General features: G+C 37.5%; 1 protein-coding gene across 13 annotated transcripts in view; it reads right to left on the bottom strand.

Annotated features, from left to right (window-relative positions):
* The window catches only part of KIF1B (kinesin family member 1B), a 136,987-nt gene that overhangs the window by 72,499 nt on the left and 48,111 nt on the right, over nucleotides 1–16,377 (bottom strand). For 7 of the 13 annotated variants that reach the window (XM_036925222.2, XM_057499702.1, XM_036925211.2 and 4 more), the window contains 7 exons: nucleotides 15,559–15,634; nucleotides 14,733–14,811; nucleotides 13,808–13,950; nucleotides 12,829–12,870; nucleotides 10,063–10,274; nucleotides 3,443–3,522; nucleotides 2,281–2,356 (listed from right to left, as the gene is read on the bottom strand). In XM_036925222.2, coding sequence (XP_036781117.1) covers nucleotides 2,281–2,356; nucleotides 3,443–3,522; nucleotides 10,063–10,274; nucleotides 12,829–12,870; nucleotides 13,808–13,950; nucleotides 14,733–14,811; nucleotides 15,559–15,634 — 708 coding nt within the window. The remainder of the gene's footprint in view (nucleotides 1–2,280; nucleotides 2,357–3,442; nucleotides 3,523–10,062; nucleotides 10,275–12,828; nucleotides 12,871–13,807; nucleotides 13,951–14,732; nucleotides 14,812–15,558; nucleotides 15,635–16,377) is intronic. The other 6 variants (XM_036925224.2, XM_036925218.2, XM_036925219.2 and 3 more) reach the window with 3 other exon arrangements.

The following is a 16,377-nucleotide window of genomic DNA, read 5'->3' as shown; positions in this document are numbered from 1 at the left end:
CCATGTGTACATGAGGTAATAGGTTAAAAAACTTACCTTTGCTTTTCTCTTGTTAATATGTCTTTTATTACAGGGATTGCAGCCAAAAACTCAGAGAAGTACAAGGGAAATTGTTTTTGGCCGTTACAATCTAAAGAACTACTTAATTTTTCATTTACTTTATAAAAATGTCCCCACATCCCCATAATTTCCCTCTATAATTTTTATCAGTTCTTCCATGTCCCAGTTATTGTCTTCAGTTTATCAGTCTTTACTTTAAAGAACTTAAAGTTAATGACATTCATGAATACACAAATCTTGTACAAATTCCCTTCATCTAACTTTAATATTTCTAAAATCCTTTAAAAACCAACCTTCTTTGGTGAAAATACCCCACTGGAATCCAAAATTAAGTCACATGGTCTTGGGGTCAAAACCTACCCAAGATAACGTCAGCAAGTGTGGAAAAATAAAGAAAAGTCAGATGAGAGGGTTAAGAAAAGGGAATGCAAAAGATGATAAAAAATAAGTTAGGAAAAGTTCTACATCTTTTCAAGCAGCATGTGCCTCTGTGGCTTAAGAGCTTTGCTGATTGGAGAAAGTCAAAGCCCTTGGTGGACCGCATTCTTCAAAGCCCATCATGACACTGGCCTAAAAAAAGGAGTCCCCAAAACAGGTGCTATTTTTTCCCTTGCCTTAAAAGTATTTTTCCCGTTTTGAGGTATGATTGACAGATAAAATACTGAGGCTAAGCATGATTTTTTAATCATTGCACGTGAGATGTGCAATGTGTTGACCCAATAGGTGTACACACTGCACAACAGTTATCACAATCAAGTTGACATATCAGAAACCAGTTCTAAAACTGATTTGGATGTGGTCAGTGGTACATCCCTTTCTTTCCTGAGGAAGTCTAGAAAGTTAAAGCAAGCGGGTAAAGTAAGAATAAACTTTGCAAACAGGTATCTTTATTTGGAAGTCTGTGCTGTTTATACCATGACACTTATTCAAGTTATTTATGATTTGTGTTACATGCCACATTTTTATAAGTTGTCATAAAAATTTCCCACATAATTAACATAGATAACTGTAAAAAAAACTTGATACATGCAAAGGCCCAACCTAAAATCTACCAAACCTGTAACTGCTAAAAGCTCTGTAATTAATTTATCTGAATAAATAGTACCTCACTGAAGGAAAAACATTAAACTGAAAATCATTGACCTTTGGGAACATAAACATGTAAAATACTATATTATTGTTCCAGTTTTACAATATTATCTAAAATGTCTTTAAATCAATCTTTTCTGTTGATAACAACACAGGAATTTATAAAAAAGTTATGTGACCTTGACAGAAAAACCTAACCAGAATCCTAAGCAAAAGCACAGGAATATTTTACACTGCATAAAACAAAAGTACCAATAAAACTTCCCACCAATTCTATGCTGAATTAAAGAGAGATCATTTCAGACCCTTGCATGAAGATATTGAAGTCTTCAATAGCCAATGTGAGGTCATTTGAAAGGAAGGATCATTCATTTATTACTGGTGTGGAGTACATGCCCCATACATCAGTATATATATGTTCTATTATTGTCATATAATAAGCACACAAAAATAACCATTTGATAACAGATTTCCAGTAATTCACAATAACAAAGAAGCAACTAAGAAAAAAAACTTTTAATATTCTAATTAGCTAAAAGGACCTACTATTTAACAACAAAGATCATGTAAATAGGAAGGTAACTACTGGAGTCATTCTTATTAAAAAACTGAAAAAGAAGCAGAGGCAGCTAGAAGGATGAGGACAGGAAATGCGTTACTCAGTACAGTGGCTATCTATTAACACAAACTGTAGAAGCAAACAGCAGCAGTATTTTTCTGCACAAACCTGAACAGCTGAAATTGCTTCCAAAGAGTTATAAATCAGGGCTGCTGGAACCTGTGGGAAAATCTACAGAGAAAGAGTAGCCAAACTGAAACAAGGTTTGCTAGGTGACACTGGGAACTGAAGAAAAAGCAACAACGAAGATGATAAACATACTGAATCATGATCGAAAGTTACTATTTACTGCCTTGGGTTTTCTTTTGTAAACAGTAAATATGACAGGAATTTTAGAAAGAGGCTGCCCTTGTACTGTAAGATGAAATCAGAAATATCTGAAATTAAGCCAAGTCTCAAGATAAAAAGAAGGGAGGAGAAAAGGTGAGTCTTGAAAGACATGAAGCACCTCAGTGACCACACCAAATGAAAAGGGTTTCTGTTTGCTTCAGTTTCACTACACTGTTTCCTACCTTTTTAGGTGAGAAAACCCCCAGGGTTCCTCCATCTTCGCGAATGGCAACTCCCATCTCAGCCAACAAAGCCTCTCTAGAAAAAGAACGAGCACATCCAATTATCAATGCCAAATGTCAATCAGATCATCTAATATGACTGGAAAACAGAGTGTGCAGAGCAAACACAACTATTCATTCTGAAGTCCAGTAATACAAATGTGAAAGAATCCCATATTAATGAGGACTTATTTTTAAGAGAAACAGCACATTCAAAATAAATTATGTTCCTATGTTAGGTAAAGTTACATTCATCCAAATTAAAAACTTTTGTCTCATTTGACTTTGGAGGTAGACAATAGTTTACAAATGTCTATTAATATAAAAAAAGGAAGAAAGGGATATTCCTTAAGGTCATACAACTAACTCAAAGAACAATTTCTTCAAAATCTAAGAAAGCAATCAGAAAGTAACTTTGATATACGGAGTACTGTCTATAAATGTGATTTTCTCAAATGTTATTCCTATGCCCCCATCATATTGCTTCAACAACCATAGCTTAAAATTTCTGTAACAAGAAAATCCTAATTATTTAATACATTCACTATATCAAATATTAACTCACTTCTGCCTCATCTTCCATGAAGGGGGAAAATAGAGACTGGAATTTTTAAAATGCATATTCATTCCAATAAAGCACTATTTTGGGTTATGTTCACCTTCAGGGTAAAGAACTAAGAGGTTAAGAGAGGAGAGGGATTTTAAAAGTTTGCAACTGAGACTACTTCACCTCTTACCAAGGAGGTTTTTGAAAAGATAACTCTGAAAGACAACAATCAGAACAGCCTGGGGAGGAAAGATGCATAGAGAGCTTTATCAAAGGCACTCTTTTGCAAATTAAAAACTCTACCCTTCAATATCATCCATCTTTATATAGTTCCCTAGCAACATGTATGACACAGTAAAACTATTTAAGCATACGACTCCCTAAACAACATTTATATATGTGAATTTCACTTGAGAGTACAAATTCCACTGCCCTAAATTCCCAGCCAGGTTTATTTTTTGTGTTTTGGAAGGGAAGGTTCTTTGTTTTTAATTTCTATTCTCTCTTTTCTTACTATGAAAATAATAAAAATTTCCTAGAAAAATCAGAAACATTCCCAGAGTTTAACTTCCTGACCTCTCCATTCTGATGGCCTCTGTTTTGCGCAGCTTTTCTTCCCAGGTTTCATTCAATTCAGCAATGATCTTCTCTGATTCCTAAGAGAGAAGTCCATGGTTAAAGTGGCAGAGAGTTTTATAATTTAACATACCATGTCTAGAAAGGACAGCAAGAAGCAGATGATGCCCCCTGAGGATATGAGGCAGAATTTAATATGATATTTTTTGTAATATATAAAGAATCATAAAGACTAGGTTTCACATAAACAGTCCCAGATGTATCAATTCCCTTAAGTCCTAATAAAAGAACCTTCTTAATAGTGAGTGCATGTGTATGTATGTGTAGGAAGAAGGGTAATATTAACATTCCAAAATGCAAGGCACTGACAGCCACTCTCTATGAAAAAATAAAGCCGCCAAAGGTATTCATTGCTTTTGGTTAAGTTCACCATAATACTGATGGAGCTCAGTACATGCCCCTCAAAAATATGGCACTTGGGTATTCTGAATATTTTAAGCTGAAGTTACTCAAGAAATAGCAGGTACAGGAAGGACTGTCTAATCTCTTCCTGAAGCACAACTTAAGACCCTCATGAGAGGTGCCCTCCCTACACCTCGAGGAGAGGAGCCTCCATATCTCTGACAGGGAAAACCCACGAGGAATCTGAACAAATAGGCTTTTCTTCAGTTTATTATTCTTACCCCTTTGTTCTATCACAGTTTTCTACAACTTTTCACTCTTCATCAAACCCAGCATAAAAATGCTCATCAGGTTTAATACTTCTTTGGGTCTCCATTTCCTAGTGAAGACTAAAAGGTCACATAAAACTTAACACTAAATAAAGTTGTATGTTTTTCTCTTGTTAATCTGCCTTTTGTTACAGGGGCTCCAGCTAAGAACCCAGAAGGGTAAAAGGAAAGGTTATTTTTCCTCCTCTACATTGCAGTAACTTGTTCTAGGCAACTAGGTATATGGCAGGAACAAAATTCCTACCTTCATGAGACTTACATTTTAGTAAATAGACTAAATAATCAATCAATTTTAATCAATAAATATCTAGAATGTCAGACAGTGATAAGTGCTTTGGAGAAAAATTAAGCAAGGAAGGGAAGAATGTAGGGGAATGGATAGGTGAGAGCAGTCTGGAGTGTAGCTGGCAGGCCAAGGCTCACGGACAAGGTCTACATGGCAGAGACAAAGGAGAGCCGGAGCTACCACATGGGTATGTGAAGGCACAGGTAGGAAATGCCTGGCATTTTCCAGGAACAACAGTGAGGCTAGAGCAGCATATTCAAGGGCTGTGAACGGGTATGTAGGAGAAAACAACAGTGTGCAAAGTGCTAGAACTGATATATTCACAGGCTGCTAGAGGGCTGGGTGAGTCTGGGCCGAGGGACACTCATACTGAGTGAAGGACAAGTAGGGTCTGACTAGGCAAAAATATGAAAGGAGGAGTACCAAAAAGGGGACGAGCCTATACAAAAAGCAGGAGCAAATGCTGATGGTGGAGATGAAATTAGAGTCAGATGATAATAATGATGATGATGACAATGATGAGACAATAGTAATGGTAGTGATTAGGGATGAAAATCTGAACAGTGCATAAAATACTTCACTGTATGATTCTTTAAAAGGCTATTTAAGAAGTCTCTGGGATCCCAAAACATAATTATCTACATAGAAAGAAATTGTGAGTATACAATACAATCAATCTATTTACTGATAAGTGTGGTTTTCTGGAACAGACATGGGCACATGTGAAAAAGCTGAGAGCACAAGGTAGCAACTGCAAAAGCACAGGAGTACAGAAGTCAGGAGAAACAAACCGCAGAGCACCATGAGGAGGGGGACAAGGAGGAAGAACAACTAACTAAGTGAGGTAGAGCAAAACTGAAGGGCACAGGCATCAGTATAAGGTCGATATAACAGGGCCACTTATGAGGTACTCTGTTCAGACAGGAGTTGGTTATTAAGTGGGAAAAGCTGGAACATGTCTTCAGCAGGAGTGGAGAGGGTGGAGGGAAAGAGATAAAAACCACCTAAACTGGCCTTCATTAACCCTCTGAACACATGCTGAGGCTGAGAGACTAAAACAGCTACCTGAATGGCATCTCTCCACAGTCCACCAATAGGAATGATTAATATGTAGTGCATGTGCCACTCCAAAGCCAAGTGGAACCAACATGCCATGCTAGGGGGCCAGCAACTAAGAAAAACTCACACAATTCCAGTAGCAAAGAGTGGAACGGCCAGGAAAGGAAGTGTAACAGGTACCAAGTGGTCGGCAGCATGTCAGTTAAGCACCACCAATGCTCTTCAACAAAACTGTACCAGGGTAATGTTAACTGTTTCTATACATGATTATCAAAGTGCAAGTACAAAACAAGCCAGCACAATCACCTATAGGATATTAAGGCTTATGAAAGACATCTGGGTAGAAACCTTTATAATCCCAAAGTGACAACTTCGAAAGCAAAGGAACAGGACAACAGGATGCTCAAACCCAAGCATGCAGACTCATCCTAATCATGTATGTGTGGCCCACAAGCCACTGATGTTGGTTATGGAAGACAATCTGACCCATGTGATACCTAAAGTATGTATTTTTTTCCTGGTTGGTTATCTCCAGAAAAAGTTCATGTAAGAGCAGAGGTTTATCTGGCTCTATTAAAGCTATTCTATTTTGGGGTAACTGTAAACTCACCCCAAGGAGGCAAAGTTACTGTCTAAGAATCTTCTTACCATTCTGCTGCCAACTGTAATGTGACCTCTCTAATTTTACTCACCACCTGGAGGGTAAATCAGAACATGATCTCTTTGTAGAAAAGAGATTTAATGAGTGAACTGAGTAAGACACTGCCTTTTAGTTCTCATTATAGCTTCAAGTTGCAATTTTTATGTTGTCTACAAACCTATTTTTAAAACTTTGAAGAAAGGTAAAAAAAAAATGATATTAAGTGTCATATTAGCAAAACTTCAGTGCTGGAAAAAGCCATGTATTCTAGAACCATTCTAGAGATAAACAGAGGACCAGAGAAGCTAAGAAATTAGCCTGAGGCCACAGTACTCCCTGACCCAGATCTAGAGCTAGGTTTCCTGACTCTTGGTGTTATTTCTTCAATTAAGGCAGAACCAGTAGGCTTTAAAGAAAAGATTTTACAAAACAGCTCACCATAAATTAAGTTAAAAATAGTCTTAAATTCTGAATAACAAATTTAGTATAAACAAAATAGAGATGTCCAACACAAAGGCAGCTTTCAGTCTTGGAGTCATCAAAATCAGCCTATAGCAGCCCAGCAGGCTGGTGTCCAGTGCCCCCCGGAGCCCACCCAAAATGAGAAGGTGAGGAGACACTTTAAGGCTCCTTCCTTCCTGCAGGTACTGTACATTTTTTTAAAAATCCGAAAAACGGAGTAACTTAAGAAACAATTTTTTTAAGCTCCAAGAAGTGTTGGGCTCAGGCATCTTTCAACTCTGGTCTCACATCTGGTATGTCTAGCTATTTGTATAGCACTAGTTAATAATGCTAAACACAATTTTACATCTTCAGCATGACTCAACTACAGTGCAAAGATATCCACAGAACATGTCAGGAACACTTCCATGAAAAAAAGTACAGTTGAAATTGTGATACTTAAAAGGTTAACACTTACTACATGGAACATTCCTTGAAGCCACCAGATAGCCAAGGTTTTACTGTACTGAACACAGCATGCTCCACAAGTGAGTTCCAAATGTGGGGCCCGGGAGCTGCCCTTGCGTGTTTCTGTAATGGATATTTGTGGCTATTTATAGCCTAAGCCTAAGCAATGGCACTCAGTACTGACTGTGATGCCAGACTAATGAACACCAGAGCCACCACACAGTAGCCGTAGCTACATATTTAAAATGTTACTGAACAGGAATCCAAATCAAGGATACATACACTTCAACTCAGTTTGCAACTGAAAACTGAAAACAATTATATTTCACTCTCTTTGCCAGAGAGGTTTGTGGAGGGTTCAAGAAATTTATAATGGGGTATGTGGGGAAGCTGGGGTTCCTGTGGCCAGGATCCTCACTGAACTTAAACCACCTGATGATGTAACTGGCCTGTTGCTAGGCTACCGCTTCAACACCTTTAGGCAATAAGCTATTATTGTGCTATACAGAGAGCTCGGCCCAGTGCTCTGGGCAGAGGCAGAGACGCTAGTGCTTGATCTATGGGAGAACAAGCCGCGTAATAAACCCTTTCACCTCAAAGAACATTTTACTGTCAATTTCTTTGGTCACATTGAATCCATAGCGAACTTGCCCGGGGCTGAAACCCATTGGCAAGACAGGTATAAAACATGGGTCTCGTCCATAACAATGAAGCAATAGCAACATCCTGTGTAAAAATGTTCTACCAACCGATCATTTTTTAAGTCAAAAATAAAGAGAAGCAAAGGGAAATAAAACGTTAGGAAAATGAATTAACCTTCTCTATTCCTGTTTTCCATTACAGTATTTTAATCCTGCAGTTTTAGGAATACACCTCCCTCACATTCAACAATGAGAAATTCTCAAGCATTTTCACTGTACAAATCAATGCTTTGCACTGTGGATGCAAGATGTTTTGTTATCTGCCTACAGCATTAAAATGCAGGTCTCCTGGAATGGAATTCTCACCATTCACAAGATAGAACTATGGCACTTATGCTTCAGTGAACTACCATGCTGTATTAAAACCTTAAACCTGAATGCAAAACCATAAAGCAGATATTTTCTAGGGCTAGGGAAAATAAAGATTTCATTTATGTTGGCTTAAAGGAGAATAACAGAAAGATTTATTTGCTGATGAAAGTAATACATTTTCATTTTCTTGTGTTTTTGGTGGGAAGTAGGGAGTTTGGGGGGAGGGTTCCCTGAATAATGGCAGTGTTATTCCCTAGAAACTACTTGGAAGACACTGGGTGACCTACTTCTTAAAGAGTCTGGTTCATGTCTTGACTCCTAATATTCAATGTTATTTTCAGTTGGTCTCAGTCAAGAAGAATTTTTCTTTTACACCAAGATGTACATTACAGGGAAGTATAATCACATTTGTACACTAACACTTTAATAAGCAAATAGTAAGATTTTTCAAAACCCCCAAAGACAAAGAACACTTCATGTTAACCAGTGAGTGGGAGATTTCACTTTGCCTTGTCACAAAAGCCCTGCATTTCCCCGCCGCTGACCTGAACAGAACCCTGCTTAGCACCTTTATCACTGATACCTATTGTGATAAAATGAATGAATAAACCCTTCCCACACAGGGCTTCACTCATGTCTTTAGTAAGATTTCAAAGTTAATTTTACAACTGCAGAAATTACCCTTTGATTTGCAACATTTAATGAAGAGACTTCTCAGGTCCTCGCCCTTTGTCAGGTATTTCAGAACTTTCCCCATTTTCCACTAACTTCTTCTGAAGGAAGAAATAACATCATTACTTGTGCTTCTGAATTATCTGATGCTGGAGTGAGTAAAATGCCAATTGAAAAGGCAGGCTGATTAAGGAGCAGAAGCCCATTCTTCACATAAAACCTTTATCGACCTCACCTGAAAACGAAAACGAAAGCATCTGCCATCAAGCTACACTCCCTTTTCAGTGGTGAAAAGGCTCAGCAAACCTTTTCAGCCGCTCGTTTGTTCCCAAGAGCCCAGTCAGGAACAATGCTGATTGCAAGGGAAGAGGACTGTTGACTGGCAGCATGACTGCAACTTCCCAGGTCCTTGGAAATATTTTTGCCCTCCTGTTTTCCCTACCCTATCACTACCGAATACAAAGGCCAAAACGTATGGCCCCAACTTTCTCCCTAGAGGTGACAAGCAGAGGGGAAGAAAGCATTTGTGATGCTGTCACAGTGATTTGATGGATGGCACCACCAGGAGAACTGTCTGTTCTCTGTAGTCACCGAAGGGGGGAGGAAGAACCTGAGAGTCAGAAGGCTTTGCTGCTCCAAACTCAGATGACAAAGTACCCAACAGAGCCAGCCATAGGCTGGGAAAGCAAAGCTGGGTGCCACGGCAGGTGACCCGCACACCAAGGACTCAAGCGCACAACACTAAGGCCCGTGAGCCCATGTGCACCAGCACAGGAGGCAGCAGCCCTTCCACAGCAGTGACCACAGTTTCAAGACTTCCTACAAACTTCCGGAAGACATTATTTCTTGTGTCTCTGAATAAACCTGGTACAGCTACTCCAATGTTCAAACTTTCTTTTGATTGTGTATTTATTTTACTAACAGAAGCATGGCTCTATACAGAATTCCAACTTCAAGTGAAACCAAATGTTCCCAACTAATTAGTTTCCAGCTAAATTCTAACTAAACAATTTAACTGGGACTCATAAACTACCCCAGAATTAAAGGATGTATCTACCAATCAGTTACTTTACATGGCCAGCTTGCCAGCTGCCCCATGCATCTCTCTCATCTCTGTCAGGCCTTGTCAGATTCAAGCACTCTGGTGAAAAGAAATTAATTATCTTAGAAAGCAGCAAATTCCATTTTCAGGACACCTCTGAGAGTTAGAAGGTTCTTCCATATGTCAAACCAAAATCTCAGTGATTTTTAGGCCTAATTCTGCCTTGTGGAGCTACACAGAATACCTTTCAATCTGAATTCTTACTTACCTTTAGGCGTTCTATAGCTTCCTCTCCTCCAGGTGTAGACATGATCCTCTCCTGAATACTGGTCACAGATGTTAAGCCCACCTGACTATTCAGTGAGCAGGAAGATGGAGATGAAGTAAGGGACCCCATGGATGCTGTGGAAAAATTGCCAGGGCGTTGATTCTCAGAGGCTAGCAAGTACCTATGCTTATTGTTCTGAAAATCTTTCAGATCTGGGAGACAGAAAGAAGGGAAGGCAGAAAAAGAGGAAAAGAAGGAAAGGAGCAGAGGAAGAAAAAAGACAGGAAGGAACACCAGCGTAAGAAAGAACAGCAATAAAGCGCCAAGACAAAGACACACTGTAATACAAAGGCAAGTTATAATTGTTCTAGATGGCAGTTCTAAAACATGTCTGTGTTAATACTTGGTATCCTAGAACTTAAGAATTATAGCAACAGCAAGGGATAAAAGATGATCGTTTATTTCTCAATAATAATACGTATCAGTCTGGCCAATGTTTTATGGCATTCAGCAAAAATTCCCAAGAAAATTTTACAGTTAAAACAAAAACCTGAGCACTTAGTAGGGTCCTTTGTATTTTTCAACATGCTAAAAAGGTTTTTTTAAATATGCCTTGAAAAAAACAGGAGAGAGGTAATTGTATAAAAGACAGGAATTTTTGTGTTAAGTCCAGTTTAAGAACTCAGAGAAGGCTGATTACCTCAGAAGGGAAGAACAATGAGAAAATTAATGAATTTGGTATAGTTTACATTCATCTATTACAACAAGCAAAAATTAAGGCTGATTATTTGCTAATTTAAGTAAGGCTCTTACTTCACCTAACAGTATGACCGTGAGTCACTGGCAAGCTGAGTTCCAAGAAGGAAATGCAAGTTTTAGAGACATACTTTCATTTATTAACATCTTTAATAAAACTGTAAATTTTGCTTTTAAACTTAGTTTCAATAAAAAGAACCACAAACAACAAAATTCATTAAATTGCTGTTTGTACTTGCCTTCATTAATCATCCTCAAATAAACACTAGAGGAAAAGCATAGGTATTATGTTCCTATTTTAAAATTAGTTCATCTATAAATTTGAGAAAATCTACACTGGTTAAAATTCCTATCAAAACTAAGTTTTCCTTAAAGGATAAGAATCAATACCAAGAATCAGAAAAATTATTACTAGCTTTCTCTGGATCTGCTCATTTCTACTTAATCAAAGTCAGTTCTTGAAACCCCTTAAAACCAGTGGCTGCTTCAAGACAGTTTGAAAACCACCATCTGCAAATACAGAACATAGGAAATTTGTAAAACAGCAAGTTTTAAATGTAGGAAAGGAACTGGAGCAAAAAGCTAGCCATCAGGTAATGGCTGCAAGGTGAGAAAGAAGAGGATGGATGGAGTTTAGAAGGTCCAATGGACACATGCAAGCCTTAAAAGGAATTAAGAATAGGTCAAAACGGAAATTCAGTAGTCAGGGCTGCTTTCTTGCATGGACACAGATTAAAATTTAGTCATGCACAGGCTTTTCCAAAGATGCCACAACTGCTCAGAAAAGAGTGAGGCAACAAGCTGGCAGCAGCACCGCCTGAGCACAAAAGCAAGAACAAGATGGCATCGTCCTCACACCAGTATCAGTCAGCTTTGGAAATCTCAGACAGAGCCGTTCAGTCCAAGAGTCACCCTGTGTCAGAACATCATTGTGTCTTCAAGGCCTGACCTCATCACAGCAGCCAGGGCCACATTTGGTTCCTCACTCTCTGTCATGTCTTGTTAAGTCAAAAGACAAATCAACAAAAATAAAAAACTAAACCAAAAAAAAAAAAAAAAAATCAAGATTCTTCATTTCTTCTAAGGTAACAATTCCTTGATGAATTATCTTAAATTGGTAAGAAAATATTTCCTCACAAATTTAATGGTATATATGGAGGGTGTGATCCTTTATAAAATGTCCTCATTTCAAGCACACATTTTAAGACACCCAAGTTTTCTATAATTTAATTTGTAATTCATGAAAAGGAAAAAAAAGTTTACCTAACCGCCAAGTAAGTAAAGACCCAAGATATGGAGGAAACTGACAGCACAAGTACAAGGGAGCCCCGATCCATCCGACATTCAGAGAGCTATTCGGTAACACGAAGTTCAGCCAGCTGGAAGTGATTTTTAATTATATGTATACATCAAGGCTCAGAATTACACAGCTAATTAAAAAGGATTTTTCTATTAAATAATCAGACTCTGGAGGATCTCAGGAGGCCAAAAGGTATAGTAATGACTAAAAGCTAGGGTTCTGAGTTAACTATTCAATCTGATCAACAGAAACCATGGGCTCTTAGTAGCCAACTAGGCACTCCAGACAGAATCTCCATTGGTAAAATGGGCACAATATCACTGATAAGGATTAAATGAGGCAATGTATTCAAGATACCTAGAATGGTGCCTGGCACATTATAAAACCTCAATAAATGTGAGCTGCTGTCATTACTCGCATCATCACCTATGACTTCTGATTCACTTTAGTCACATAAATGGGAAAACTAAGAGTAGAAGCAATAAGAGATTCTTAAGCCTCTAGACTTTATTAGAGCCACAGCCTGGAATTCAACAAAGACTGCTTTGAAAACGGAGGGCAAAACAGGATCATTTCTGAATTTACAGTAAGCTCTGTCTGGGATTTCCCCATTGGGATTGCTGGCATGCAAAGCTCATTATAAGACTGATCCGGCAGAGGCAGATTAGCAAATCAGAGTACTGGAAATAACCAATACATGGAATACACACATTTGCCTCCACTTCCAGAGTAATCATCGATCAATGGATCAACTGAAGGTAAGCAGGAGGGAAAATACAAGAAGGGTCAAAGTTCAGGTTCAGCAGTGACAAAGAGCAGGAACAGAGCAGTATTTGGCATTTGGGAAGATGAAAAAACCAACACTTAGAATACACTCTTATTTTATAAACTAGTCATGGAAACTCAAGTGCTAACAATAAGAAGAACTAAACTACAAGCAATGTAATAGTAATTTTTGCTCAAAAAATAAAATTTTGCTTATTAAATAAATCCATATAATAATCTACCTGAATAATCTAGGTAATTGATCTAACTTCTGATTAGACATTCTGCAGGCAGATCACTGAGGTTTAAAAAAAGATTCATTTTAAGACAACACTGTAAAACAATACTCTGTGGAAGTCTAATTCTTGAACTTGATAGGAATCGGACATTTTCCCCTTCCCATGTTCATAGGGAGCAGGGTTGGGAGCATTCAATCATTTTGTAGGAGGGAAAAGATACCACTCAAAGGTAAATGTTATCAGAAAGAAGACTAGAATGATGGGTTTCTCATACATACATTACTGCTACTACATTAATCCAGAGAAACCCATAACACAAAAATTTCAAGTTAACATTTTTATGACGTGATGAACTTCTCACTGAGAATAAGCTAATAAACTTCATTGCTGATCTAAAATAGGTATCTAATAAATTTAAAATATCTAATAAAAAATTGTTATCTAATAAAAATAAGCAGTGATATATTTTGTTCATGTTTTAAAAACAAATTTTGACTTCACATAGATCACCTGATACATAAAGGAATTCTGAGATCATTTGCATTGGGTGTTTTAAGAAGAAAAAGCAAAACAATAAACCCTTTCTCTACCATCTAGTTTCATCAAGTTCCTTAAATCTATGTTTAAATGTAAGAACCCTGAAGAGCAAAGGATTAGATTTTAATTTGATACTTAATACACTTACTATCAATAATATCTCCCAGCCCCTGAGCACGAAGAAGGTCCTTCAACCGTGTCACCTCCTCCTTTAATTCACGAACCAGTTTGGCATTGGGGTCCTCATTGATAACAGCATTGCATTTAATTTGTTTTGCACGATCTGCATATCTAAATCCACAAAGAAAATTCATTTTTGCCATTCTTCAGATGCTCTACTTCTCATAAGTAACATACCATTATTTCTAAATCAAACAGCTTGAGTATTTCTTTACACATTTTATGAGCCATAATAATAATACATTTATAGAAAGCTTTACACATGTTATAAAGACAGGAAAAAGTCTCTGATTAATTTAAGTGATTTACCTAAGATCACAAAAGAAATAAATACCAAAGAGAGGCTCAAAACTAATTTGTCAGACTATCCATTGTGTCAAAAGTGTCTTCAAGGGGGGAAGAGTAGAAAGTTCTGGATTAAAGTAACGGACCCCACTCATATGTAAAAATATTCTATTAGTGAACATTCTGTCAATAATTTTTTTAATGCTACATGTACTCATAATTGTATTGTTTTTTACAATTTGAGCATATCTATGACAAACACAACAATAAGGGGACTTTTTAAAAATTATTATTATAAAATTATATTATAAAAAAATAAATTAATAAGAAACTTTCACTATTACCTAAAAGTTGTCCAAAAATCTCGCTTTAGCAATTTTAGTATCTTTCCTATGAAAATGTTCCTGCCTTTCAGAATGAAACTGAAAACCATGAACAGGTAAATTCTATTATAATGAAAATCTTTTCCTATGCTTTCTGTATTATAAGCAGGATGGACTCTTACTTACATAAATGACTACCCATATAGCCTAAGAAAATCCACAGCCTAACAAAATGACTTGTGGTGACCCTGTGTTCTCTCAGCTGTTGAGACCAAACTGGAGTACCTCAGAGTGCTCAAGGTTTCATCATAGTTAATATCTGCTGGGCTCAGAGCAGCAACCATTGCAGTCCGAGAATTGCCACCTGAAAAGATGAATCATGATTATCTCAAATCATATTCATTTTAGAAAGAATTTTATTGAATATGTTAAATCAGCACAATCTCAGACCTTAAGATTTAATTAAAAGTCAACAAATTTCTTGAATGTCCCCATGCCAGGCAGGCACTGTTACATTCAAATCTTGACGTCTTATTTATTCCTTCTTCCTACTCCAATCAAGACCTCAGCTGCTACCCTAAAGCCACTCTTAGCAAGTGAATGTCAACGATGACTTGGACAGTCTGGCAGGTCATTCTCAGCCTCTTCCATCTCCCAGCACATTTGGCACAGCTGATCACTCCCTCCTTCTCATCAAGGAAGGAGCTAGAGGAACAACAAATGAAGGGCAGTGACCTGAAGGTCAGAAAACATCAGCAGAAAGGAGTTAAGGGTTGGTAACAACTGGTTATGTGTGCTTCAAAGGAGCACAGAGTTTTCAAAAAGGAAGAGGGAGCAACAGTTTGAAGGAGGTGGGTGATCAGGAAGACAACTACTCCACAGTTCATGTCTTAAAGTCAACAAAGTATGTAAGAAAACCCTGACTTAAAGGTGAGAAAACCCAACCAGCTTAAATCAAAGTAAAAATGAAGAAAGGGAAGGAGCACTCAACTCAGTAACATGGATGTCTAGAGATTATCCTTCTCCAAAACAGACATGCAGGACAATGAACCACCAAAGATAATCAGTAAACAGCTTCAAAAAGGTAACCACACACCAGTGGTGTACATACCTAGATTTTCTCGAAGAAGCCAAGTAAGTACAGAATCTCTGTAGGGAATAAAATCAGTTTTCTTCTTCTTCTTACTCTATTAAACAGAAAAGAAATGGTCTTAGCATTGTTAGGGAGAGAAAATTCACAAGAGAGGCAAACCCGCCTAAAATCCCCAAGTAAATTACAGTAGAACATTGAACACTCCTAGCTGTGATACCCAATACCCAAAGCTCATGAGTAATTTCTTTTTATTTTGAAATGTTTATAACATACACAACAGTTTAGAGAGTAGAATAATGAGCCACCATACATCTATCAGGTAGCTCCAACCATTATCAACATGTTTCAATTGTTCCTCACTTTCCTACACTTTTCTTTCTGAACCACTTGGGAGTAAACTACAGACACCATACTTTTTTATCCCAAAATACTTCAGCAGATAAGGACATTCTCTTGCACAATCACGGTTAAATGACCAAATTCGGGAAATTTAACACCAATAGTATTAGATAATACTATTATCTAATATTCTGTCCATATCATATCTCTTATAGCCAGCAACATCTCACCTATAAAAGTTAAGGTACCTATCTGTAACAGAGGACTTTTTTTTTAAACTACAGGACCATTATCATGCTTGACAAAATTAACAGTAATTCCCTAATATTATTTCATACCCAATCCTCAAACAGTAATTCTTACTTTTGCAGAGGGACAAATATGAACCCTGTGCGTCCCAGGTTAGATGTACAGGAGAGCAAGTCATTTAGCTAATGAATTTACTTGGCCAACCACCAAACCATTAAGTGGATTGCTGCATATGTAGCAACTCTTGTA

The sequence above is a fragment of the Manis pentadactyla genome, chromosome 4, assembly GCF_030020395.1.
Source record: "Manis pentadactyla isolate mManPen7 chromosome 4, mManPen7.hap1, whole genome shotgun sequence".
Lineage (NCBI taxonomy): Eukaryota > Metazoa > Chordata > Mammalia > Pholidota > Manidae > Manis > Manis pentadactyla.
Note: the sequence above shows the minus strand (reverse complement) of the source record. Positions and strands in the feature narration are given on the sequence as shown.